We start from the raw sequence: 25,703 nt of genomic DNA, 5'->3' as shown, positions 1-25,703 counted from the left end.
TTCACTTTATAGCTCCAGTTACTCACCCAGTTCTCTGGAAGCCTGGCTCTCAGGAAAGAACATGCAAGAACGGGGGAAAAACCTTGGTATGCTCTAGTGCAAGGAGGCACTATCCTGAACCTCCCGTTGGACTACAACCCATCATTTCTGACCATTGGCTATGCTAGCAAGGGTTGATGAGAGTTGATTTTCCAGGCTGTACCTACACTCTATTGCTGTTGTTGTTGTTTAGTCGTGTCCGACTATTCGTGACCCCATGGACCAGAGCACGCGAGGCACTCCTGTCTTCCACTGCCTCCCGCAGTTTAGTCAAACTCAGGCTGGTAGCTTCGAGAACACTATCCAACCATCTCGTCCTCTGTCGTCCCCTTCTCCTTGTGCCCTCCCATCTTTCCCAGCATCAGGGTCTTTTCCAGGGAATCTTCTCTTCTCATGAGGTGGCCAAAGTATTGGAGTCTCAGCTTCATGATCTGTCCTTCCAGTGAGCACTCATGGCTGATTTCCTTAAGAATGGATAGGTTTGATCTTCTTGCAGTCCATGGGACTCTCAAGAGTCTCCTCCAGCACCATAATTCAAAAGCATCAATTCTTCGGCGATCAGCCTTCTTTATGGTTCAGCTCTCACTTCCATACGTACATCACTACTGGGAAAACCATAGCTTTTACTATACGGACCTTTGTCGGCAAGGTGATGTCTATGCTTTTTAAGATGCTGTCTAGGTTTGTCATTGCTTTTCTCCGAAGAAGCGTCTTTTAATTTCGTGGCTGCTGTCACCATCTGCAGTGATCATGGAGCCCAAGAAAGTAAAATCTCTCACTGCCTCCATTTCTTCCCCTTCTATTTGCCAAGAGGTGATGGGACCAGTGGCCATGATCTTCGTTTTTTTGATGTTGAGCTTCATAATAATAATTTATTATTTATACCCCGCCCATCTGGCTGGGCCTCCCCAGCCACTCTGGGCGGCTTCCAAAAGAATATTAAAATACCATGATACATCAAACATTAAAAGCATCCCTAAACAGGGCTGCCTTCAGATGTCTTCTAAAAGTCTGGTAGTTGTTGTTCTCTTTGACATCTGGTGGGAGGGCATTCCACAGGGAGGGCGCCACTACCGAGAAGGCCCTCTGCCTGGTTCCCTGTAACTTGGCTTCTCGCAGTGAGGGAACCGCCAGAAGGCCCTCGGTGCTGGACCTCAGTGTCCGGGTAGAACGATGGGGGTGGAGACGCTCCTTCAGGTATACTGGACCGAGGCCGTTTAGGCCATATTTTGTGCTCTCTTCTTTCACCCTACACTCTACCTGAAATGTTTGGGGACATGCTCTACGCTTACTTAACAGCCACAAGAAACCTTATCCTGTGAACCTGGAAAAGGCCAACGGATCACCTGTTGAAGACAACAAGAACACCAGGCTTTGCGTGGTACTTGCAAACCCCAATACCAGCTTATCTAATGGACAAACTGGTCCTACTGTGCTCTGTGTGAACATCATTTTCTTTTGACTGATGCTTCCAACACTAGGACAGTCCCTGAGTATCACTTCTACTGTCTGTCTAATTCAGTATTCTGCATCTTAATAATGGCAAGCCTGTTCAGAACACAAGGAAGGATATAAATGAGTTCATTCATCTCCCTGTTCTTTTCTCCCGGCTTTTCATGGCTTTGGAGATGCTCTGAGCCTGTGTTTCTGCTTCCAGACTATTGTGGCCAATCAGCAGTAGTTACTGATATTTTACCTCCTTCATTAGATAACTTAATTAGATTCTAAACACATTTCTTTGAATAATAGATGGATGGAAATGATGTTTGTTAGCTAGGGACCTGAGCTGCATTCAAAGGAGTAGAAGCTCCATGCTCCATTATAAAACCTCTGAGCCATTCATTTACCTACAGATACTCCTAATTTATTATGTATGCTAAAAACTCAGCAGGTGGTGGCTATTGGAAGCAAAGCTCCAGGGAACACTTGCTAATATTCTCGGGGTAGGGTGGGGACAGCTATAATGATAGAAAAGTGCTTCCTAAATTATCATTAAATTGAACAGCATGCTGCGCCACAAGCGTAATTAAAGTAAGTACTAACAGGTATACTGGAATTGATGCTTGGAATTGGACATGTGCCCCTCCAAAATCAAAGGAGAAGTGCACGAAATTCAGTGGCTGAAATTGCTTTAAGCAAACAAACATCCATTTTATCGACGTTTGTTTTAAAGTATAGCAAAACAACATTAAGAAATGTAGCTGAAGCATGGAGAAGAAAAGCAGGTACTTAAATCACTTAACTGGCTAGAAAATTCTGAAAAACAACATAAGAAATAGAGGGGGGACTAGCTGAATAATTTTAAGAAATATTAAGCCTAGTTGAAAATCCAGCTGATGACTGAGGATAAAAGAAGCCACTTTTGCCTGCATTAAAAAAACAACAAATTACCGTTGCACCCACAGGAGTGACATACCGTAACTGGAATTAACCTCACTCTCTCACTGAAGGCAGAGTCAAAATTAGTGGGAGGTTCCCTCCCCTTCAGGCTCAACAACAATTCCAGCTTGTTCTTGTTTGACCTTACCTTCCAAACCAGAGGAGGAGTCAAACCTTTAAGAAGCCACATGATCATGGGTAAACTGCCTCCCATTCAATATGCAATGGTAGGTCCTTTCTCTGTCCCATCAATTTTCCCCTCAACTGGCCCTATAACTTCTTCCAAATTTTGGAATATTCCCACAGTCAGACTTTCAACTTTCCTGAATACCTGAAGCTTTCCCTTACATCACTGGTTCCCAAACTCCACCCCTACCAATGGACCAGTTGAAATTTTTTGAGGGACCTAAGGATCTTTCTGCCTGTTGTAGCAATGGTAATTACTGTGACACATGTATGATTTTTTAAATTGTATTTTAAAATACCACCCACATGAATCATATAATCATAGAATTGTAGAGTAGGAAGGGACCCTGAGGATCATCTAGCCCAACCCCTTTGGGAACCCTGCCTGACATCATGTGTGTGAGTATTATGGGGATCTAGATGCTGCTTGTAAACTCTTCTGGGCTAGTTAGGATTTAAGATTTTATGTTTATTGTTTTATTTTTATTTTTATGTAATTGCTGCATGTCATATGCTCTAATGTAAACAAATATATATATCAATGCAACTGTGTTAAACAGTTTAAAGATGCATAAAAACGTTACAAACAACAAATAAAAAAAGGAATTTAAGCCTTTATGCTGTTTTATTTTTGCTTATTACCTGTTTAAACTGGATGCAACTCCTCTTTTCTGATCCTAAATCAATCTTCCTTAATTGGGGTGGACTTTGCACAGGGGAACTGTCCACTCATGTGCTAGGCTGCCTCTTTCACATGCTGCATGCATAGGCTGTGAGCAGCTAAAGAAGGGAGGACTTGTTTTGTGTCTCAGAAAAGAGAGAATTGCTGCTGGCAGATCCTTCCGCCCTCATCTGTCTTACCCTGGTACTCTCTGTGGGATTTCCTGCTGAGCTTCCCAGGGGGCTATGGCTCAAAGGAAATAGTGGGGACAGAACTACTGACAAATCTGTTACTCCTCACATGCCAGCATGGTGTAGTGGTTAAGAGCGGTGGACTCGTAATCTGGTGAAGCGAGTTCGCGTCTCCGCTCCTCCACATGCAGCTGCTGGGTGACCTTGGGCCAGTCACACTTCTCTGAGGCCTCTCAGCCCCACTCACTTCACAGAGTGTTTGTTGTGGGGGAGGAAGGGAAAGGAGATTGTGAGCTGCATTGAGACTCCTTAGCAGGGGTGCCCAAACTTTTTTCAAAGAGGGCCGGATTTGATTAAGTGAACATGCGTGAGGGCGGACCAAAGTTGTTGATCTTTTTTTAGGATTGAACTTGAACTTTATCCCAGGAGATAGATTAGACCGACAGGTGGGCCGGACAGGTGGGATATCAAGTACAAACTCTTCCTCCTCCTCCTCCTCATCTGGCACAATCTCCACACAACACCCAGAAAGCGCTTTATACTGAGTCTGCTTCATGTTTGCCAATTTTCAATTGGCTATTGAGAGGTTATTAATGTTTTCCTCATAGAAATGAGTCAGTGTTTCCCGCTTCATGATTAGAGCATGGGAAAGAAAAGACAGAGTGCACGGGAAATTGTTGTTGTTGTTTAGTCGTTTAGTCGTGTCTGATTCTTCGTGACCCCATGGACCAGAGCACGCCAGGTACTCCTGTCTTCCACTGCCTCCCGCAGTATGGACCTGGAAATAATTTTAAATATACCTACGTAATGCACTCTTCCTGATCCAAAATTCAGCTATCCTTTGAAATTTGTACTTTTTGAAATTTTGCAATGCATAATCTCCAACTGAAAACCCTCCAATGCACTAAAGGATATAGGCAATAATTTAGTGAGGCATACAGAACTGCAATTTTGAATGTTGATCAGGTGGTGGGGAAGGACCTCAGCTCAGTGGTAGAGCATTTGCCTTGCAAGCAGAAGGTCCCAGGTTCAATCCCTGGTATTTCCAAGTAGGCCTGGGAATGCATCCTGTCTGAAACCCTGGAGAGCTACTAGCAATTAGAACAGACAGTACTGGACAATATGCATAGTATCATAAAACAGCAGAGTTGGAAGGGACCTAAAGAGCCATCTAGTCCAACATCTTACAATGAGGAATCACAGTTAATTCCTATCCATATATTCATATTGACATACATACATGCATGTGTGAAAGTCTGCTTCTGTGGGCAGAATTCCTTTGCTGTGTTGGGGTGTCTGTTTATAACCCTTCACATAGTTAGGCAAGTGAAATTCCAGGGGACTCAAGGGGATTTTAGCAGGCTAACTTTGTCCAAGATTACTGTCATTGCCGGTTGATGTGCTACAGATTAGAAATGGAAGAGGGAGTTCAAGGCTGCTCTTGCAAACTGATGAAGTGTAAGCAAAAAGTAGTTAATAGCAAAGTGCTTACGTGCAACACGGGAGAAATAAAGTCTGAATGAGACTAGACCTTGTATAAAATAAATCAACCAACAAAATAATAGAGCACATGTGTTAAGTTGTCGGTGAACATATCAAACGACACAATGATTCTTCAAACAGCTCTTGTTTATTCACAGGCCAGAACAGAACTGAACTGAAGGGTTCAGCCAGCCTGCTTATATAGAGCTCCAGTACAACGCAACTGTAACAACTTTCTGTAACTATCCAATCACTGAACGTCACTTTCAATCCCTTATTTGCATATGTGGACCTGAGTGAAAACTATCTACAGTATCCCCCTGCTGGCCCAGGGTGAGAACTTCAGTACATAACAACATGGGTGGAAATGGAGGCTAGTCATAGGCAGATCATGGAGGAGGAGCACTCAGAAGAGGGTACAACATGTTTGCCAGCCATCCCTTATGGTTGGGAGAGCAAGACAGGATACTTGACTTTTTCCACTCTTGCATGTGCATCTCCATTCTTGTTCCCCATTCTCACATTTGCCTGGGCTACAGTGGTTGGTTCATTTAGCGTTTGACTGTACAACGACTCTTTCTATGTGGGTCCTCCCACTAGTGGATCCCTTCCAATTAGACTGTTGTCTCTGCTCTTTCCTCAGCTGATACAACAGGAACATTTATATACCCACCCTCTCTCTCTCTCTCTCTCTCTCTCTCTCTCTCTGTGTGTGTGTGTGTGTGAGAGAGAGAGAGAGAGTCCTCTTAATAGACTCCACATAGCCCTGAGAGAAGTATGCCTCCGTCTTTGACCTTGTGTAGAACTGACTGCATAGCATCGTAGTGCCTTGTCACTCAGCTGAGATAATAAGCCTGTTCTCAAAGGTTCAAGGTCAACATTCTAACCACATGCTAAGGGGATTGAATCAAGGCCTCTAGCAGATTGTCTCCAGCACTTCACCTCTTCCACTCCCACGATTCTGGACTTTCAGACAAGGTCTTGAGGGGAACAGTGCCCTCAAGGCTGCAGTCGGATAATCAGATTTCTAACCCATTTGAGACACAACAGGCCCTATAAAGCCCTTGCAGCCAAGCCAGCTTACCAGCTTGACCAATTTGTACCAATTTATACTCAAAAAGGTTTTTGCCCAGTCTCTTCAGCCTGCTCTTGCTGTCTTGGAGCTTAACCTGTATGACTCTGACTACATTTGCTCCTGGCCCTTTGCTCTTTGTCTGCCTGATCTGAAGCTCATCTATGACCATCTCTGTTGCTTCTGGCCCTTGGCTCTTTGCCTGCCAGATCGGTTACCTGATCTTGATTTTGACAATGCTTACTGCTCTTCAGATCATCACCTGCTTGCACTCAAATAGGAGTGCAGAGGCAGCCTGTCCTGAAGCTAAAACCAAAGCCTGACGAGATTTAAGAATTACATTTCCAGGAATCCATACACAGGGACACAGGGATTCATTACCCCATAATGGCTTTTTGCTACTGTTATAAAATCAGTGTTTTAAAAAACGTATATTCCCCCCCCCAAAAAAAAATAGAATACATAGGTGAGGATGCTTGGTTGCATATGTGACTTTAGACCCTCCAATTATCCCTATTTTCCTAGGACATCCCTGATTTAGAGAAGCTGTCCTGATTTCTGATTTGATCCCAGAATGTCCCACTTTTCATTGGGATGTTCCTATTTGCATTGGAGAAATGTTGGAGGGTATGGAGTTATCCAACCCGAGCCGTCTGAAGGCAATCCTGTTTAGGGAAGATTTTTTTTAAAAATGCTAATGTTTTATTCTGTTTTTATATATGTTGGAAGCTGCCCAGAGTGCTGGGGCAACCGAATAAGATGTGTGGGGTATAAATAGTAAAATTAGCATTATGGAATGGGACATCCCTATTTTCATCGGATAAAAGTTGGAGGGTATAGCTAACTTGACATAACAACCACTCCGCCTCACACAGGCAAACAAAACTCATTGCAGCCAACTGAAGTCAACCAGCCATGCTCTGGGGTCCCCAACCTCTCTCACCACCAAGGAAAACTAATAAATGAAAAGAAATAGAACCTACGCTGACTCAAAAACCTGACACTACTACACTATGCAAAAGAATGAAAGTTTGCTATCTCCCCTTCTCTCTCCCCACCTCTCTTCTTCCCCAGCCTTATATTGTCTATTGTCTACATTAGTGACTCACATCCAATATAACTGATCCGTTGAATGGACTTTACGATCTGAAAATAGAGATGCTGTATGTACTTTTGTAACCCAAGAAAATATTGAATAAAAATATTTTTTAAAAAGTTCTTCTCCTTCCCTCTTCCCACATCTCTCTCTCTCTCTCTTTGTGCGTGTCTATCGATAAAAGAAATCACATCCCAAAATTACTAAAGTGGAGAGAAAACTTTGATCAAAATCTCATCTCATGCCTATCTTACTTCTGGAGAGGCTGAAAGGTGTTTGCAAGCGTCCTTTCTTGCATTTTGCAAATCATCTCACCAGTGGTCTACACTCTAGAGCCTTCCAGGGGGCTTGTGCTTCAATTAATACCTGGGTGAATATATCATAAGATAGTTCCTCAAGTGGAACTTTTTCAAACCAGGAAGCATGGGCAGTCAAGGAAGCCACAAGGATTATTATTATTATTTTTTTACTGCAAAGAAAAAAAATACCCACAACCATTACACAAGGATAAGCTAAGCTCAAACTTCTGCACTCAGTAAAATTCTGAAGACATTCTAAAGTGCTCTGAGAATGTGGCAGAAAAAAAATAGTCTTTTATTCCCTGAGGGGAAAACTTATGAGAAACTGGAGGACAGCTTTCAGCACATCACTAGCACCCTTGCAGTAATGCTTGTTAACAAGGGGACCAAAGGAGAGGAATAAAATGTAGGCTTGGCTTTGTGTTTAAATGACCTTCAAGGACACAACAGAAAAAGTGATGTTTATGCTCTAGCCTTTTGCTTTAGCGTACCTCATTGTTCTCCATGTATGGACATATACACAGAAAGAGCACACTGCACAGTTCTTCAGAGCCTTACTCATATTTACTGGCAACATGTCTATTTCCCTGTATAAATAACCAGATTTATATACAAAATACAAATAGAAATAATCAACAAACATGCAAAACTGGACCAAGTGCCAAACACTAGAGTTGGCCAAGTGTCTGGCTGCTGTGTAAGAGACTTGGATGGAGAAAGCAATTTGCTCTCTTTAGAATGAAAACCTCTGCTTTTTCCCTGAGGCTGCAGACTGAAATGCTTCCAGCAAGCTCAGGTTGAAAACTCCAGGGTACTTCCCCGAAGGCTTCTGAGCAAGCAGTATTATTATTATTATTATTATTATTATTATTATTATTATTTTGCAAGGAGTATTTTTGTTGAATTTCCACAAGATATCAAATATTACAGATAAGTGCCTGATGATGCTGTTACACAGAACAAGCAGTATTAAGATGTTCAGGATTAAAATGTCAGCAGCAAACTAGTTAGAAACAGGAGCATTGCTGTGGACTTAGGGTACAGGACCTATATTGACCTATGGTTCCCCAAAAAAGTTTCACCATCATCACTCTCTCACCCACCCCCGCAAATTAAGATGGACAGTAGTTTGGTCACTGGCATTGTGGTTGACAGCCAGATGCCCGGTAAGGAAAATGTATTTATTCTTTGATTAAAAAGAGGGAAGGGGCAGCAGGGTTAGGGCCCAGAGCAAAAGACCCAGGTTGGGGACTGTTAAGAGTTGTCCAGTGGAATCCCTGATCAAGACCTTGTGTGGGAATGAATTCCCTCCACTAAAAGAATGTGCTTCAAAGCTTTACTGCAGAACACCTTTAAATACTAGTTACAATAAGGTAAATGTTACAAGTAATACATTGCAAGCAAGCAAGCCATGGGGTTCAGTTCTTTGTTCAGTAAACTCTCCTCTCTCTGGTCCCAGAGGGAGAACCTAAGCTTGTTCATCATTGTAGAACTTCTCTGCTGCTGCTTTTAGCCATCCCCAACCAAGCAACTCCCATCAGCCCCAGCCAGCATGGCCAGTGGTCAGGGATGATAGGAGTTGGAGTCCAAAAGTAGATGCAAGGCAGCATGTCAGCTGCCTTAGCAACACCCCTGGTCACAAACATAATACAGTGATACCTCGGGTTACATACGCTTCAGGTTACATACGCTTCAGGTTACAGACTCCGCTAACCCAGAAATAGTGCTTCAGGTTAAGAACTTTGCTTCAGGATAAGAACAGAAATTGTGCTCCAGTGGTGCGGCAGCAGCAGGAGGCCCCATTAGCTAAAGTGGTGCTTCAGGTTAAGAACAGTTTCAGGTTAAGAATGGACCTCCGGAACGAATTAAGTACTTAACCCGAGGTACCACTGTATATGAATTCAAAGAAGATGCCAAGAGAACAGAGCTTATACCCTGACCTCCCCCACCTTTCTAAATTGTTTTCTTTGGCTCTGATGCTTTGTTTTGTGTGTGTTCATCAGACTTCTCAGAGAGTGTTTTATCATCATCAGGGGATTAGTAAGGTGACAGCACAGGCTTCAGAGTTGTAGCAATGCTTACAAAACACTCCTCCCAAAATGTGTGCACTCTCTCTCTTTTATTTAAACCTCCTTACCTTCAAACTGAGGACAAACATGTATACTGTGTGCAAGCTCTGTGCTTATCTGCCAGGCATTTAGGGGGCACAGGGTCTTAGGGGGACTTAGGGGATCTCATTATGGGAGAGCTGGGAAATCCTTGCCTTAGACCCACAGATAATCAACCTCATCCCCAACACTACTGCAACATGGCTGGATAAACACAAGTGCTTTCAAATCCTTATGTCAACTGATTCTCTCTCTCTTGAGAAACAGGGCAGAGGAACTCACTGAAGCTTAAAGTGGTTGGGTCTGGCCTGGCTGTTCCTTTTCTCCTTGCAACCATTTGCGTAGAATCACATACTCCTTTTATATAGCCAACAATGGACATATATAAGAGAAGTCCCCCACATCCCATGGAGAGCTTCTGCCAGTCAGTGCACACAACATTGAGCTAGATGGTCTAACTGTGTAAGGTAGGGACAGGGGGAGACCAGTGGCCAAGTGGAGTGATGGGAGACCTCCCTCTTGCTGAAAGTTGGTTAGAAGGTGGTGTTCCAGAGACCAGCAGAACACTGTGCTGCTCTGTGACCACTGTCTCCCTTACCTGGGTTGCTTCTCCGCTGGTGGCAGAAGTGGTGGGGTGGGTTTCATCTGCCTAAGGTGGCTTCTCCACTGCTGGCTTCACCCCACAACATGAGTGGGCTGGCTCTGTATCACACATTGACCCCTTCAGCCGTGAAGTTCTGTGTTTGATATGAGCTTACCTGCACAGCGGAAAAACATGGCTACAGTGAGGTGGGTGGGGGCATGTAAAGAACCTGCCTTTTCTTCAGTTTCTTAAATTGTCTCCCCACATCTTCCATTTTCAGTGGAATAGTAAAACATTCAGAATGGTACAAAGGCAAAGCAATTTCCTCTGCTTTATAAATTGCATCCTCCAAGGTACTTACTATATTTTCTAAAAGTTTATTTTTATCTTGTGTTTATGCTTCTTTTAATCAACGATGTACAGTAGCCAAATATATGGCTGATTATATCCAATCAAAATGTAAATATTTCATGTGGCTTTCTGGCCTCTTGGCCCCATGACTCACATTTCTATTGGCTCTCCAAGCTCCCTTGATTGTTGACCTCTTCACCAACAGTATAAAAATAAACCATATGAGCTTGGCCCCATATAAATAGTTTCCTTCAGTGATTCATGACATACCCAGACTGCAGTTTCACTGTCTGGTGGTATTATATTGATCCATCTCTCTCAATTGCTACAGTGTTTGTAAACATTCCATGACATAACAACAACTAAGCCAATGGGTTTTGAGGATGTGTATGCTGCCAGTAGAAGTCAATTTTAAGCCTCCAAAGTACACCAACAGAAAATGTACTGCACATAGACCTCCGAAAGTAACACTGTTAGTGAACATAATGCCAAGAGATAGTGGTGCTATTGCAGATATTAATAGTGCGCAGTTTGAAGTGACTGGATACATGAAAACTGAGTCTGTTTGGAATGACGCATTGTTCAGACCCATTAGATATTATTCAAAACTTTACTTGCAGAACTTTCTTCATAACAGAGTGAAAACATCAAATGAGTCATCTAAACAGCTCCACAAGACATATGCCAGTCCAAGGCATAGGCTCAGCACCTTACAAAATATGAAATAACCCAAACAGATCTATAAGCAAAGGTCTCTCTCCTATAGCATCCATTTTGCTTGGAGCTGTTTTCCAGGAGAGCTTCATTTACGTCCTTATTCCATGGAGCCTGGGAGCAAAAGAACCAAAAGCAACTCCCTTCAAAATGATGATTAGCAATTCAATACTCATGTGTTAGCCAGCAGGAAACAACAATAGTTAATTATCAACTCATCAAAGAGTTCAGAGAGCACTTCTTGGCTTTAATATAGTTCCTTGGAAAACCCCCATGTTAAAGCTTACATTAATACACATAGCCATTCCCTTTTCATTTTCAATAAAACCAAGAAAACGTTTAGTCAGCCCCTCTTGCAGCAGAAACATACAATCTCAACAAATATTATTAATGAGGGAACTTATTGTTCTCAATCAATATGCATAAAAGAGTTAAGTGTTTATTTTAGGGAAATGACTGGGAAATGGGAGTGGAGAAGCAGTTGAAAACTTCATTAAGCAAGGAATAAAAAACATGCTGTATCTGACAAGCTCAGCCCAAGCCATAATAGTGAGTAGAACCTGCAATTCAAATAAATATTGATTTCTTCCTCTTTCTATTGTTGAAACCAGAGTAACAGCACATAAACATTTACACTGGCAACACAGAGTGACGTCACCAAACCCACAGCCTGTACGTCACCTGGTGATTTAACGTCTTATAGGAAGGCCAAGTGCTTGTTTGCTTGCTAGACTTTTGTATTCATATTTAGAAATATTATATATTAATTTCTAATGCTGTGCACAGGAATAAGATCTTGCACTAAAAAAAAGACTTAAGGACACAAGCCACAGATTGTGCAAATGCACATTCACTCCCATTTACCCATGAGCTGTAAATACTTAAATACCTGCCTCTCTGCTTGCCTGTACAGAAAATATTAACTCCTAGGGAAAGAAATCTACATATGTTACATACTGCATTTTAAAGTTATCTAATTAGGGGGGAAACATCACTATAATAATACACAATAAGCTACTAGGTTTCTTAAGTAATGTCAAGTATGAGTATAAAAAGGAGAAAAAAAATATAGTTGGCACTATGTGTCATCACAAGTCCTGTTATTGTGACATCACCAAGTCCTACCTATTGAATCTCAGGTTTTAGGGTACTTATGATGTGGTAGCCAGAGTTGTCTCCAGGCAACCAAACTGAGATTCTGCTAACTGGGATACAATTGTATCACTCAACTGTATCACAAATGAATGAAATAGGTGTATGAATAACTGACCTTGTAAAACATAAGTGGTCTAATATGCTTCATAATTCTACTTACAAGGCTATGAAATGTTGCTTTAATGCAGGGATAAGGAAAGCTGTGGGTCTCCAGGGGTTGTTGGCTTCCAACTCTTTTCGGCCTCAGCTAGCATGTCAAGGATGATGGGTTTTCTGTGGGGAAAAATAGGAGGGAGGACCTATATAGGCTGTCCCCAGCATTTTGGAGGAAAAGTGGGGTGAAGGTTAAAATAATAATTCTAATTTCTCTAAGTATTATTCCATGTGCAATAATGAGTTGTTGGTTACTAAGCAGTGATAGAAATGTCCATCTTCTCTTATTAGGACAATACAAACTGACTTTAGCATTTATCTACACACACCAGTATGACATTACAAGACGATTTTTAAAAATGTCCACAATTATAACTTTAATTTTAATTAGAAAGGTAATTTCCGCTTTCAAGGCTATGGAAGAAAGCCTCATTAAATTGTTTTTATTTAAAATTAAAAAATAGAATTATTATCTGTCTGTTGCTTTATAGAAATGTCTGATAAATCATGACTCACTGTGTCCATCCAGTGCTTTTAAACTCTGAAGGGAGGAGGTGGCTGACATTGGTTTCAAATAAGTGCATACTTGTCGATCCTGGATATATTCAAAAAAGTCAAACCAAATTGTATACAGTAATTGGTGTTTTTGTTTTTTATGTCCCCTAAATAGTTACACTTCTCCAAGACAGTCAGGAACAACACCTTCTCATGTTATGATTACAATGCCTCTATAGGGATGCCCTCCAGTGCCTAGGGATTTATAGCCTTGCAGACATTACTCCCTCCCCCCCGCCCCCAAAATATGACTGACCTTCTACTTTTTCTATCATTGTTCTGGTTGTCCCAGTTACTTAGCAGTGTCAATGATGGAATTAGTAATAATTCCTGTGCTGAATTAATTTCACTGAACACAGATTCCCAAAAGGAAGCTACCTTAGGACAACAAATGAGGTGGAAATACATTCCTTTGCCCTGCCCCAGAAAACACTGGAAGTTTCACGCAACTGTAGTAACAGGTAATTAAAGCAACAACAACAGACAGACTCACTTACAATTGTTGAACTGTTGTCTTGGTAATTTTGAAGAGGGTATGCTCATGAACGTAGAGACAAGCTTGGAAAACAAGCCTTATGAGGAACGGTTGAAGGAGCTGAGTATGTTTAGCCTGGAAAAGAGAAGATTGAGAGGAGATATGATAGCCATCTTCAAGTATCTCAAGGGCCACCATTTGGAACAGGGGTCAGCAACCTTTTTCAGTCATGGGCTGGTCCACGGTCCCTCAGACCATGTGGTGGGCCAAGACTATATTTTGAAGGGGAAAAAATGAACAAATTCCTATGCCCCACAAATAACCCAGAGATGCATTTTAAATAAAAGCACACATTCAACTCATGTAAAAACACCAGGCAGACCCCACAAATAACCCAGAGATGCATTTTAAATAAAAGCACACATTCAACTCATGTAAAAACACCAGGCAGACCCCACAAATAATCCAGAGATGCATTTTAAATAAAAGGACACATTCTACTCATATAAAAACACGCTGATTCCCGGACCGTCTGTGGGCCGGATTGAGAAGGCGATTGGGCCGCATCCAGCCCACGGGCCTTAGGTTGCCTACCCCTGAATTGTGGAAGATGAAGCAATCTTGTTTTCTCCTGCTCTGGAGGGTAGGACTCGAACCAATGGCTTCAAGTTACAAGAAAAGAGATTCCGACTAAACATCAGGAAAAACTTCCTGACGGTAAGAGCTGTTCAGCAGGGGAACAATCTCCTTTGGGAGGCGGTGGACTCTCTTTCCTTGGAGGTTTTTAAGCAGAGGTTGGCCACCTGTCGTGGAAACCTTAGCTGGGATTCCTGCATTGCAGGGGTTGGACTAGATGGCCTTTGGGCACCCTTCCAACTCTGCGATTCTATGATTCCAACTATGCAGTTGGATCAGGCCAAAGGCCCATCTATATGAGCTGCCAACCAGGTATCTGGCCCAAATATCTGGAAGGCTGTCTCTTTCCCCGCAGACCCTCTTGGGTGCTGAGATTGGCAGAGGGGATTCCCCTTGGTAGTTCCTCTGCCCTCAGAGGCTGAGGGGATAGTGGCCTGGAAGAGGGCCTTCCCCATGGAGGGCCCCCTAAGCTGTGGGATCCAGAGGTGGCCTGACGCCTTCATTACACAGAATGCTGAAGATGCACCTCTTTGCCCCGGCTTTTGAGGCTTGAGGTGCCTATTTTCAGGACCCACTATGCTTGTTTTAAATACAGTGGTACCTCGCAAGACGAATGCCTCGAAAGACGAAAAACTCGCAAAACGAAAGAGTTTTTCGTTTTTTGAATTGCTTCGCAAGACGGATTTCCCTATGGGCTTGCTTCGCAAAACGAAAACGTCTTGCAAGTTTGTTTCCTTTGTCTTGCAAGTTTGTTTCCTTTTTCTTAAAACCGTGCATTCACTTCAAGGAGCAACTCATAGCACGCGGTGTGGTAGCCTTTTTTGAGGTTTTTGAAGACTTTGGTGATTTTTGAAGCTTTTCCAAAGTCCGTGCTTCGCAAGATGAAAAAATTGCAAGACGAAAAAACTCGCGGAACAAATTAATTTCGTCTTGCGAGGCACCACTGTACTGTGTTTTTAGTGGTGCAATAATCTGTGTTGAAGGACATGAGCCTAACAGCCTTCTCCACACCAGTGTTGTAGAAAGGGGGGTACGGTGGGTGCGGGATGCTCCGGGTGTCATCACTGAGGGTGTGTGTGACAAAATGGCAAAAATGTGTTTTGTTTTCAAAAAAAAATTGGGCTCACACTTTTTTTATTTTAAAAATATTATTTATTATTATTAAATATTATTATTTAAAATGAGTTTAATAACTTCGTCTGACAATTAATTAACCTCATCAACATAATACGTATCAAAACTTTTTAGTTCAGTCAACAAACACAACGCAATGTGGCTGCTATGAGTCAAGCTCGGCTCTCTGGCTTAGCCATCTTGTCAACTCAAAACAAAACAGTGAAATGAATTGATTTTGACGATGTTATTTCAAAATTTGCAGAGAACAAAGTTGGGGGGGGGAAGGTTTTAAGTGCTTATGCTCACAATGTTAAGTAAATAAACCAGAAAATAACACTTGCAACAGTAAGTATCCTATTTTTCCTTCTTTTAATACAGGTAGTTTCGATATTTGGGGGGAGGGGACAAGAAATTTTCCCCAACGGGTACCACCTGACGTTGCTATGCCATTGCTCCACACCTGCGTGGGCCCCAGCAGCCGGCATTCAGAGGCACGTTTTCCTCACGAAACCCAGATGGGAGGGAAACTTTCAGTGTTATTATATTTCTCTCAGTCAAAAAGGAAAAAAAGTCAATGTGAGGGAATGGCGAATTCGCGCCCATTTCGCCCCCCCCCCCGCCTCCAAAGCCTTCATGCCAAACATGGAGAGGGGAGAGCGCGAGGACGAACCTTAGTCCCCGCCCCCTTCTATGCACGCGCCCCATTCGTTTTTCTCCCACCCCGCCCACCTCGGGCGGAGGTGTGTGTGGGAGGGGGTAGCTTTCTATCTATCCACCTAATCTATCCCTCGAGCGCCTCTTGTCCGTTATTGTGACGCATGAAGCGTGTTCCCGCCCACTCCCCGCCCTCCCTTGCTTCTCTCTCTCTCTCTCTCTCTCTCTCTCTCTCTCTCTCTCTCTCTCTCTCTCTCTCTCTCTCTCTCTCTCTGTGGCGCTCTCCGCCGCTTCCTGCTGGGCATGCGCAGCTGGCCTCGCGCTTCCGTTCCGGCCCCTCCTTCCCCCGACTACCCCGCCGCTCCGATCATTTCTCTTTCTCGCGTGTCAGAGAGCGGCGGCGCGAGCGCGGCGGTTCCCTCAGGGCTGACGAAGGGCTCGAGGAGGAGGAGGAGGAGGAGGCAGGACGTGGAGACGGAGAAAGCGGCGGCGGCGGCGGCGGCGGCCCACCCCCCACCTCCGGCTCCAGGCCCGCGTAGAAAGCTGAGGTGGAGAGATAGATAGAGGTGGGCGGCGGCGGCGGCGGCGGCTACGATCACGACCACCGCCACAGTAGTAGTTGTAGCGGCGGCGGCGCCGAGCAGGGACTCCCTTCCTCTCTCTCTCTCTCTCTCTCTCTCTCTGTCTCCGGGGCCCTTCCGTTGAGTCTCCCGCGCCTCGGCGGCAAAATGAGCATCGAGATCCCGCCGGGTCTGACGGAGCTGCTGCAGGGCTACACGGTGGAGGTGCTGCGGCACCGGCCGCCGGACCTGCTGGCCTTCGCCGCCGAGTATTTCGGCCGCCTGAGGGAAACCCGCGACCAGCAGCAGAGGGAGCTTCAGGCTGGCGTGGGGGCCAGGGGCAAAGGGGTCAACTTCGGCGCGGAGCCCATGCAGACAGAGTCCAACGGCGAGGAAGAGCGCAGGGACGAAGACTCCGACTCCGACTTCGAGCGTGAGTGAGGGGCGGGGCGGGGTCAGGGGGCGGCCTGGTGGGGGTGGGGGGTGGCCCTCCACCCCGTCCTCTGCCTGGCCTGCAAGTGGGGGTGGGTTGGGGGGTTGTGTTTTAAGGGCTCTAAAGATTATTATTATTATTACTGCCCCCAGACCCCAGGAACTGTAGGAAACAATAGGGGCAGCCCTGTTCAGGGAAGTTTTTAATGTGTGATACCTTAGTGTGTTTTTGGTCTTTGTGGAAGCTGCCCAGAGTGGCTGGGGAAACCCAGCCAGATGGGCGGGGTACAAATAAATAATAATTAATAATAATAATAATAATAATAATAGTTGCCCTTCCATGCACCTGCGGCTTCAGCAAAAGGGTCGCTTAACGCAGGACTGGTTGCGCTTTTCAGCTCGCATTACAGCCCTTGTTAGTCTGATCAGTGAAAGATGGGCTTAATCCTCTCTCTTCCTCGCTGCTTTACACGACTTGTTTCTGCGCCAGGGGGGTGGGTGGGTGGGTGATCCTCACCGCAGGTTTCTTGAGTTCCACGACGGGAGAAAGGCGAGACATAAAAAACGTGCCCGACAGATGCCAGAAAGGATCTGCAGATAACAGCACAAGGGTGTGCATGGCTCTCTCGTACACAGAGTAGGTGTGACCTTGCATGTGTAGTGAAAGAAGGTGCAGTGTATAAGATACAGAGCCTTTCTGTCTTTATTCTTTTCCGCCTGCCAAAGTGGGTTATTAATTATTATGGGTTTGTTGACAGTGCGGTTGCAATAGCAGCTTAATCTTGTCCCCAGCCATTGCATTGTCTGCCCTAGTACCAGGGTACTTGCACACAACTGGAACTGAAGTTAATTGTTCAGAAGACGTGCCAGTTGCCTTAGAATGTCTGCAGTTGAATCTTAGCCTCCTGGCAAAGAGATAAGGCGTGTGAAAGCAAAGCTTGTGGAGTCCTGATGATGATACTATGCCATGCCTTTTATTTAAGTTTGTGGTTTATAAATATTTTTATAAAAGCATTTTGCATGGGAGGGAGTAATTTGCCTTGCTTGAGTCAGTCTTAAATGAATGAGAGCCTTCTTGTGAGCAGGGGGAGGGAGGGATTTAGGTGGCTGGAAAGGAAGAAAGGCTTTCAAGGAAATCTCAGGAGGGTGGAGGGAGTGGCTTGAAGGAGTCTCCTCTCCATTCTGGGATGTGAGGTGGAGTGGAGAGGATTTACAGCACCCATTTTTGTGTGTGTGGTAGTGTGATCCTAGCCTTTCAGCTATGTTTCTGGAAGGACGAGAAGAGCATGAAGTGAATCCATCATTCTTGGAGCAGAGCTGTTTGTGCAAGTAGTAGGTTCTTTCGTGATGTATGAGAAGGCAGAACCCCCTGGAGATGACCTCAACTTTTGGAGTGAGGTAACAGGCTTTCTCTTTGTGTAGATGTAGGTAACGTTTTGGAGATTCCCACAATAGCATTTAGACTGGACACACTCTGGATATGTTGGAGAAGAATTTGCCATTCTTGAGAGGGAGGGAAAAGTAAGGAAGGTTTCTTCCCTCCCTAGTCTCCTTTTTTTTTTTTTTTAAACATTCATAGACGGTACTGTAACTTCCTGAATTGTGATACACTTTTGCTGGGAGTGAGAGTTTGGGCTGTATAAGGCTTGTGTTTGTTAAGATTATGTACGAGTCTGGGTCAGGACTGTCATGCTGTCATGAAAGCTCCCTCATCCCTTTACAATGATATCTAGCTGGATCAAAAGCAGTCAGTGATTACAGATTTTAAAATCAGGTATTTTATTTTATTTTTAATAGAAAATTCCAAGAGGATATTTGGGTTCATTTGTTGCAGCAAATACAGCAAAGAGCTTGTGCCACCTTAAAAGCTAACAAATTACTATGGCTTTCCAGGACTAAATTTGTTAAGACTGTGTGTGATTACTCTTAAATACCAAGTGTCTCCTAATAAAAAATAAAGCATTTGCAGAAGCGCCAAATCGCAACCTGAGCGTCCACTGTACTTGAATATTCTACCTTGATCTAAGCAGTTAATCCCTCAACCATTAATTCTACCAGTTGCATAGTTGAAGGTGGATTTCCTATGTAAGTGAATATCCAATTTGATCATTTCTCATATACTTTACCTACCACATACACACACTTCATTTCCCGCAATAATTATGAATGCTGCTATGAGTGCAGCCTTGGAGTGCCTTATTCCCATGACAGATACTTTACCTTCTTTGTATGTGAGTTGCTCTGTTCTTAATTTCAGAATACTGTATGATAAAAGGCAGGAAAGGGAAATCTTGCAGGGAATTGGCATTCTGAAGTTTAGGGTAGGGATCATGAAATGGTGAGTTTAAATATAGATTCAGTTTCTGGATTAAGAAGCAAGGGAGTGTTGTGAACAAAGAAGGGTTGTATTGCATTATGGGGATGAACGAGGGAATATGCATAAGGTAGCTGTAAGAGAAAATAGGGTTGAATGGAATGCTGGGGTTGTGGGAAAATTGTTTTCTGTTGAGTTTTAGATCAATTGATTAGGTGTTACAGAAACCAGTAGTAAAGCATAACCAGTTTTCATGGTGAAGACTTGAAATGATGTAGGATTTATTTCTTAGTGTGACATATGCTGTTGAAATTTTAAAAATGCAAGTGAGTTTAAGTTAAGTATCTCTTAAATTAATTCCTTTAACTTCCTGAGCTAAATATCTCTTCAAATAAATTTCATTCCCTTTCCCCCAGAAGATGCAGTGCAAGCTGTGGAGGTAAGAAGGGATTCTCAAGTGATCCATTTGCCTTGCCAGGTTGCACTTTCACCTCTAGCATTGTCTTAGAAACTGGGATAGGAAAGAGAGGAGCCATGTCCAGGTGCCATTTCCCTCCTGCCATGGTACCAGACAAGGTGATTCACCTGGCAGCATTTTTTTTTTAAAGATGCATCTTTTGCTGCTGCGTTGCTGGGCAAATCAGATGTTTTGCAGGGCAGCACACAGTGCCCGACCAACTGACTGCAACCAAGCAGGTGGAGATGCTAAGCGCAAAAAGTTGGCGCCCAGATATCACCATCCAGTCATAAAAGGCTGGTTGCCAGTTGCAAAATGTGACTGGCGCCCAGCTAATTTTGAACATTGCATAAGATTATTTAAATTTTATATATAATTTACCTGTCTTTCATCATAGTTAGATGTTTCTAGTCAGCCCAAGCTCTTCTGTCCTTGTATCTAATACTCCTTAACACTAAATTGTGAATTTTGAGTTAATACTCAGTAACTTAGTTCCTAACTTTCCTTCTATGAATGGACCAGATTTAACATTAATGGGAAAGGGATTTCTAGCTACCCCCTTCCCTTTGCTGTCCCTTGTAAATCTGTTCCAGGGGATTGGTGGACCTTTGGAAATGACGTACAAGGGCATGTAGGGTTTTCGGCTAAAACTCCCCCCCCCTTACTTTAATGGCAAAATAATTTAGGTTCCAAGCTAATGTGTTTTGTCTCCCAGGTTCCTATTTGAGCCAACTGTCTGCTTAAGTCTCAGAGTTTAATGGCTACAGTTTTGGACCAGAAAGATTCCATTTCAAATCCTGACTGAGCCACGAAGCTTATTTGGTGACCTTGTCAGTCACAATCTCAAGAGCTGTGTGGATAAAATGGATAATCCATATGTGTAGTGGTCAGAGCTCCTTCAGGGAAGGGTGAAATACAACTGTAATAAAATAAGCAGTTAGATTTGTTTATGTAGTAAGTATAGTTTTATTATAAATAATTTTCTGCTAATCTGTTTTCTCTTTGTATTGAGGTCACTGTGGTGGTCTTTGGTTTGTATAGCAGTTAATATTGTAACTGCAATCAATTTTCTCAGAGCAGTTGTGACCAAACTGTGAGCTAATATATTTGAGACTATGTGGGACCAACTTTGAAGACACTTTGGAAATCACAAATGGTTTACAATATTGCCATCAAGGTTTTACCTGAGGCTGGTTACTCAGAATATATTACTGAGTATTATTCAGTCAGTCTCCTGGTTTGTTTCAGAACCCAGTTTGTTACCTTTTAGAACTCTTAATAGTTTGTACTTTGGTTTTCTCCAAGAGACTTACTGTAGCCTATTGAGATGAGGGGTGTTCTTTGTTTCACTACTGTCTTGGTGATTTAGTGGGACAGGGTGGGGCTTGTTTTGGTGGTGGTACCTAGGCTGTGGGAGATGTATTTGGCTCCTTGGGTTTTTCATTTTCTCATGAATACTGTATTTTCCAATGGCGGGGTTTGATTGATTCCCCATACCACCTTTTCTAAGGTTAGTTTCTGTGTTGTTCTTCCATGTATAATATAGTGATTACTGTTTTTTCATCAGTGGTTTAATTACTGGGGGCCTTTTAGCTGAAAGGAGATATAGTCATGTTAACACAACATATTTTATCCTCCAATTGAAGGTAAGTCTGGCTCAGCCCAAAATGAATTGTCACTACAATTTTATTTTGTGTGTGAAACATCTTATTTTACCACTTTTTTTAGTTCATAAGTTTATTGTACTAGCCAGAGGCCGTGGAAAGTCTATAAAATCCGAAATAGTTTAAATTACAGAGTGAGCAACTACAATTCACAACAAAATCCTAAAGTACAAGAGAATAGGTAACAAAGATACCACCATATCCGGACAGACGAAATAATCAATTTTGACCTCCTAGTCCCCCATATAGGTATTTCTTAATCTTTTAAATCTTTTTTGTGGCCATATGACTTCATTACCCACCTTAAAGTCACTACATATATGGAAATGTGGAATAGGTTGGTCTTATAACTAAACATGCAGTGTGAAATAAGTTTTCAGGGAGTTTTCTGGTGTACCTGAACCCAAGCAGCCTTGCTCTCCCTTCCTTCACTGAGAACTCTCTCATGCACTCTTGAGTTCCTGCTTTGTGCAGTGCTTCAAAGGCTCATGGCAACCAGCTGGTTGTCAAGTGCTTTGGGAACTACAGAAAATAGGCTTTTGACAAGCCCTGTCCTTACCTGTATGGCGTTAGTTGTATTGAGGGAAGTGCCTTTCCCAAAAAGGCCTTGCAGGCCAAATGGGGAATCATGGCAGGGCCAAGACTATGGGCCCAAGGTTCTGTATCCCCAATCAGGGTTCAAAATTAGCAGGGTGCCAGGCACATTTTGCATCTAAAGATTCTCCATTTGTGAGCACCTCAAAAACTCTGGGTGCTATTTTTGTGCCTGGCTGATACTTGAGGATTACTTAAATGTATATGTTTCGAAGCCTTGAAGTGTATGTTAAGGATAGACAATATTTTAAGGAGTTTAACAATAAAGAGTAGGGTATTTTGAAAACTTGAAGTATGGTACAATTTTTTATTGCACCCAATTAAACATGTATTAACAGTTTCTGCTAAAAATGTGATATTAACAATGTGTCACTTACATTAATTGCGTATGAGTTCATGCGTTTCAAAATAATAAATAAAAAGTGTTGCCGCCCCCCCCCCAGTGGCGACTAGACATTCTGTTTTGGTGCCCACAACCCAGGTCCCAGAAGCCATTTGGCACCTATCTTTTTTTTTATAACCCAGCGGTTACAGGGAGCTTCTTTGAAAGTGTGTTCTCATTGCTAATTAACTGATTAAAGATACACTTTTAGCACCGAAGGTGATTACTATATCCGTCAATGTCAGCTGTTACAGCAACTGCCTTTGAACTTTGACAGATGTCAATCACCTGATGCCATTATGATGCCATAGAATGTCCCATTTACATGTCAAAGTTTATCTGTGTGGGCATCACACTCTAGGGTTTGCCAGTTACTCAGTATGCATTATTTCCCTTCCCCCTAAATATTAATTTGGTGATAACTTGCTATACACTCTTTTTCTCTTTAAAGGCTTATTTGCCTTGTATACAATTGTATTTACAATTGAGTGGTGTATTCATTTTTTTTCTAGAAAAAGAGGTGCCGGAATTTGTTGACCTTTTTTTAGAGGGGAGCACCCAGCCAAAGTTGTTGAGCGCAGCCTCTGGTAATTGGCAGTGTCAAATGATATAGCTTTGGTTCAATATCACACAAATCTAAACTTCAGAATCTATCCATGGGCCCAAACTCGATATACAGTATGAAGGATACTATTTTTTATGCATTCACCTGGGAGTAAGCTCTGTTGAGCCCAGTGTGGCTCACTTCTGAGCAAACTAGCACAGGCATGTACTTTATTTATAGACTTATTTAAGCATGTGTACTGCTGAAATATTGTTCAGTCATCTTCTGCTGTTCAAGTCATGCTTTTAAGTTGCCAAGTTGTGATCAGGCTTCATAGCCAATAATTATCTCCATTATACGCTAAGTAGTAAAATTTTCTCTGAGCGCATGCAGAATTTTTTCCCCTTTCAACAGTGCAAGTAGAAAATTGTCCGACCTTTCCCACACATAATTTATGAGAATGACCTATAGAAGAGAAGACATGAGTCCCTGCATGTGTCTTCAAAAGTAGAAAACATTGTCCCTATGTCCCTGGCAAGTATTTCATCATACATCAGGGATGGGCAGACTTCAGGCTTGTGTGATCTACCTATGGTTCAAGGAGAACCATAATTCAATTCATACAGTGCATAGTGTCTATTCAACTCAGAACTGAAAAACCTGCCCACACCTCTAAGTTACCCAACATCATCATCCCTCCTAAGTATTTCCCTTTTCAGATTAATTTAAAGAATTTGTCAAAATTTATAGTCTACTATTAAATGTTGATGACAGTTGTGATAGTGTTTTTTTAAAAGCTTGTGGGTGGCGGGAAATGATTTCCTCATATATCAGATCATCATTTTTATTTGAATGTCCCATTAACATGGTAAACAATGCTGAAAGTGGCTCATCACATCAGAAAACTGCACATAATAAAACATAGCAACATTTCAAGATAATTCACTGACCATGGCAAAGTGTAACATAAATTAAATAATCATTTAAATGTATTGCATATTTATAAAAGGTGAAGCCTGAGGAATCTGTCAAAACCTAAGGGAGAATAATTATAAAATAATGTGTAATTGATATTTGAATCCAGACTGACTGCTTAGAACAATAGCTCTCAATGCTGGTGGTACACTCAAAATATGATTATTTTTTACTTCTACCACATATGATGAACCTTCCCCAAAATTAAATTATACAAAATCACTAGATCCTTTTGTGATGATAGGTTGTTTGAAAACATTAATCTAGAATTAATCCAAATAAGGGGATTCTAGCATCAAATCACACTACGCAGCATGACTGGTAGAGCTCAACAAAGGCTCAAAGGCAGTCAATTAAAATTTTGTATTTTATAGGTGAGGATCATGGAGACTGAGAGATGCCCAAGGCCAGCCATGGCTGCATTTGCACATAATGGTAAACCACGGTTTAGCATTCTTAATTAGATGATACTTAACTCTTGGCACTTGCTCCCAGAACATGATTGTTGACACTGATTTATGCATCATAGAGCCTGGTCCTCCTGATGTTCCAGCAGTTCCATTCATGTTTCTATAGCCATGGTTTTGTGAATCTGACAGCCACCACTGATTATATCATTCATAAATAGATTTACAGGAAAGGCAAATCAGGATCTCACTTTCCTAAATTTTGTGATTTTTCACTTCCACTTCAGGGGAAAAAGGAAAGTGTTTGAAGCCTTTTGATGCTATGGCTCTGAGCCAAAGCTTTAAGCATGAAGTGTGTCAGTGCAAGGACAGAAATAATTCTGTCTTTACCATGGAATGCCAAATGGAGATTCTGCAAATACTGAGTTAACGTCAGATCCTGTGTTTATTCTTTACCCTCTAGCTGATAATGACTTTTCCTTTAAAAAAATTAAGGTACTGCTAGGCTTCAGCAGTTCAACAAATTTATTTAAGGCATTGCTGACTGATCTGTATGTCCCAACACAGTAGAAAGAAACATAACTAGGTTTGTCTTCTGGAGCCACCTCTTAAGTGAACTGGGGATGAGTGCTCCCAGTCATATGGATAAAAGTGACATTTTCCAGCACTGTTTTCCTACTTTATATATCCACAAATGAGATCTTCATGGTGGATGATGCAACCAACTTGGGGAAAATCTGGAAACTGGACCACTTTTCAAGAGTACATTAAGACATCTTGGGTCATGACTTTGCCAGAACTCCATGTATCAGCTTTGGTGACCACACGCTGGAGGTGGTAGACAATTTTCCCATAACCAGCAACCTTTCCATTGATGCTGAGCTAGGCAAATGTACTGGTAAGGCAGCTATGGCAATGGCTCACCTCTCCAAAAGGGTCTGGGAGAATGTGATGCTAGCAACCAATACCAAGACGAGGGTTTGTCAGACTTGCATGTTGAGCATGCTGCTTTATGTAAGTGAGTCATGGGCAACTTACACCCACCAGGAGCGATGCCACAACACCTTCCATGTGCACTGCATCAGGAAGATTTTGGGCACCACAGGGCAGAACAGAGTCTCAAGCAAAGATATGCTCTCCCAAGCCTATATTGGTCTCTAGAGCCACAACAGGCCCTGTAACTCCCAACTGTTTGACTTTACCCTTGATAGTGCACTCTTCCATTGTCTCTCTTCATATGGATGCCAACTATAGCAACAGGAACTTTCCTTTCTTTCTACTGTTACAGGTCTTCCACGTGCTGCAATACTCTGAAGTTTATCCTGTAGTACATTGTCATTGTCAGTGCTTTTCATGAGCATTATTTGCTTCACTACTGTAGCTTGTTTCCTGGTTGCTAGAGAATTCTTCAGATAATTATGCATCATGTCAGCAAGATTAGCACTGATTTGGAAGATTTGTCTCTAGCG

The 25,703-nt window shown here is 42.6% G+C and overlaps 1 protein-coding gene and 1 long non-coding RNA gene across 7 annotated transcripts in view; one reads left to right on the top strand and one right to left on the bottom strand.

Moving 5' to 3' along the window:
* Positions 1 to 7,335: 7,335 nt before the first annotated feature.
* Positions 7,336 to 15,914, bottom strand: LOC307209141. 6 transcript variants are annotated; one of them, XR_013835332.1, is made up of 6 exons: positions 15,689 to 15,914; positions 13,522 to 13,634; positions 12,051 to 12,589; positions 10,602 to 10,640; positions 10,112 to 10,271; positions 7,336 to 7,472 (listed from the first exon to the last, which is right to left on the bottom strand). It is a non-coding gene; the product is annotated as an uncharacterized lncRNA (long non-coding RNA). The 6 variants fall into 6 exon arrangements; XR_013835333.1 differs by lacking the exons at positions 7,336 to 7,472; positions 10,112 to 10,271; positions 10,602 to 10,640 and adding exons at positions 11,039 to 11,300; positions 11,334 to 11,721 and having other exon boundaries at positions 12,432 to 12,589; XR_013835334.1 differs by lacking the exons at positions 7,336 to 7,472; positions 10,112 to 10,271; positions 10,602 to 10,640 and adding exons at positions 11,039 to 11,300; positions 11,675 to 11,721 and having other exon boundaries at positions 12,432 to 12,589.
* Positions 15,915 to 16,137: 223 nt separating this feature from the next.
* PRKAR2A (protein kinase cAMP-dependent type II regulatory subunit alpha) overlaps positions 16,138 to 25,703 on the top strand; it is an 87,357-nt gene continuing 77,791 nt past the window's right edge. Inside the window, exon 1 of the mRNA XM_079963778.1 lies at positions 16,138 to 16,898. Within this exon, the coding sequence (XP_079819904.1) occupies positions 16,634 to 16,898 (265 nt within the window). The 5' untranslated portion in view covers positions 16,138 to 16,633. The remainder of the gene's footprint in view (positions 16,899 to 25,703) is intronic.

The sequence above is a fragment of the Podarcis cretensis genome (genome assembly GCF_951804945.1).
Source record: "Podarcis cretensis genome assembly, chromosome: 2".
Taxonomy (NCBI): domain Eukaryota; kingdom Metazoa; phylum Chordata; class Lepidosauria; order Squamata; family Lacertidae; genus Podarcis; species Podarcis cretensis.
This window is presented reverse-complemented; position numbering and strand designations above follow the sequence as displayed.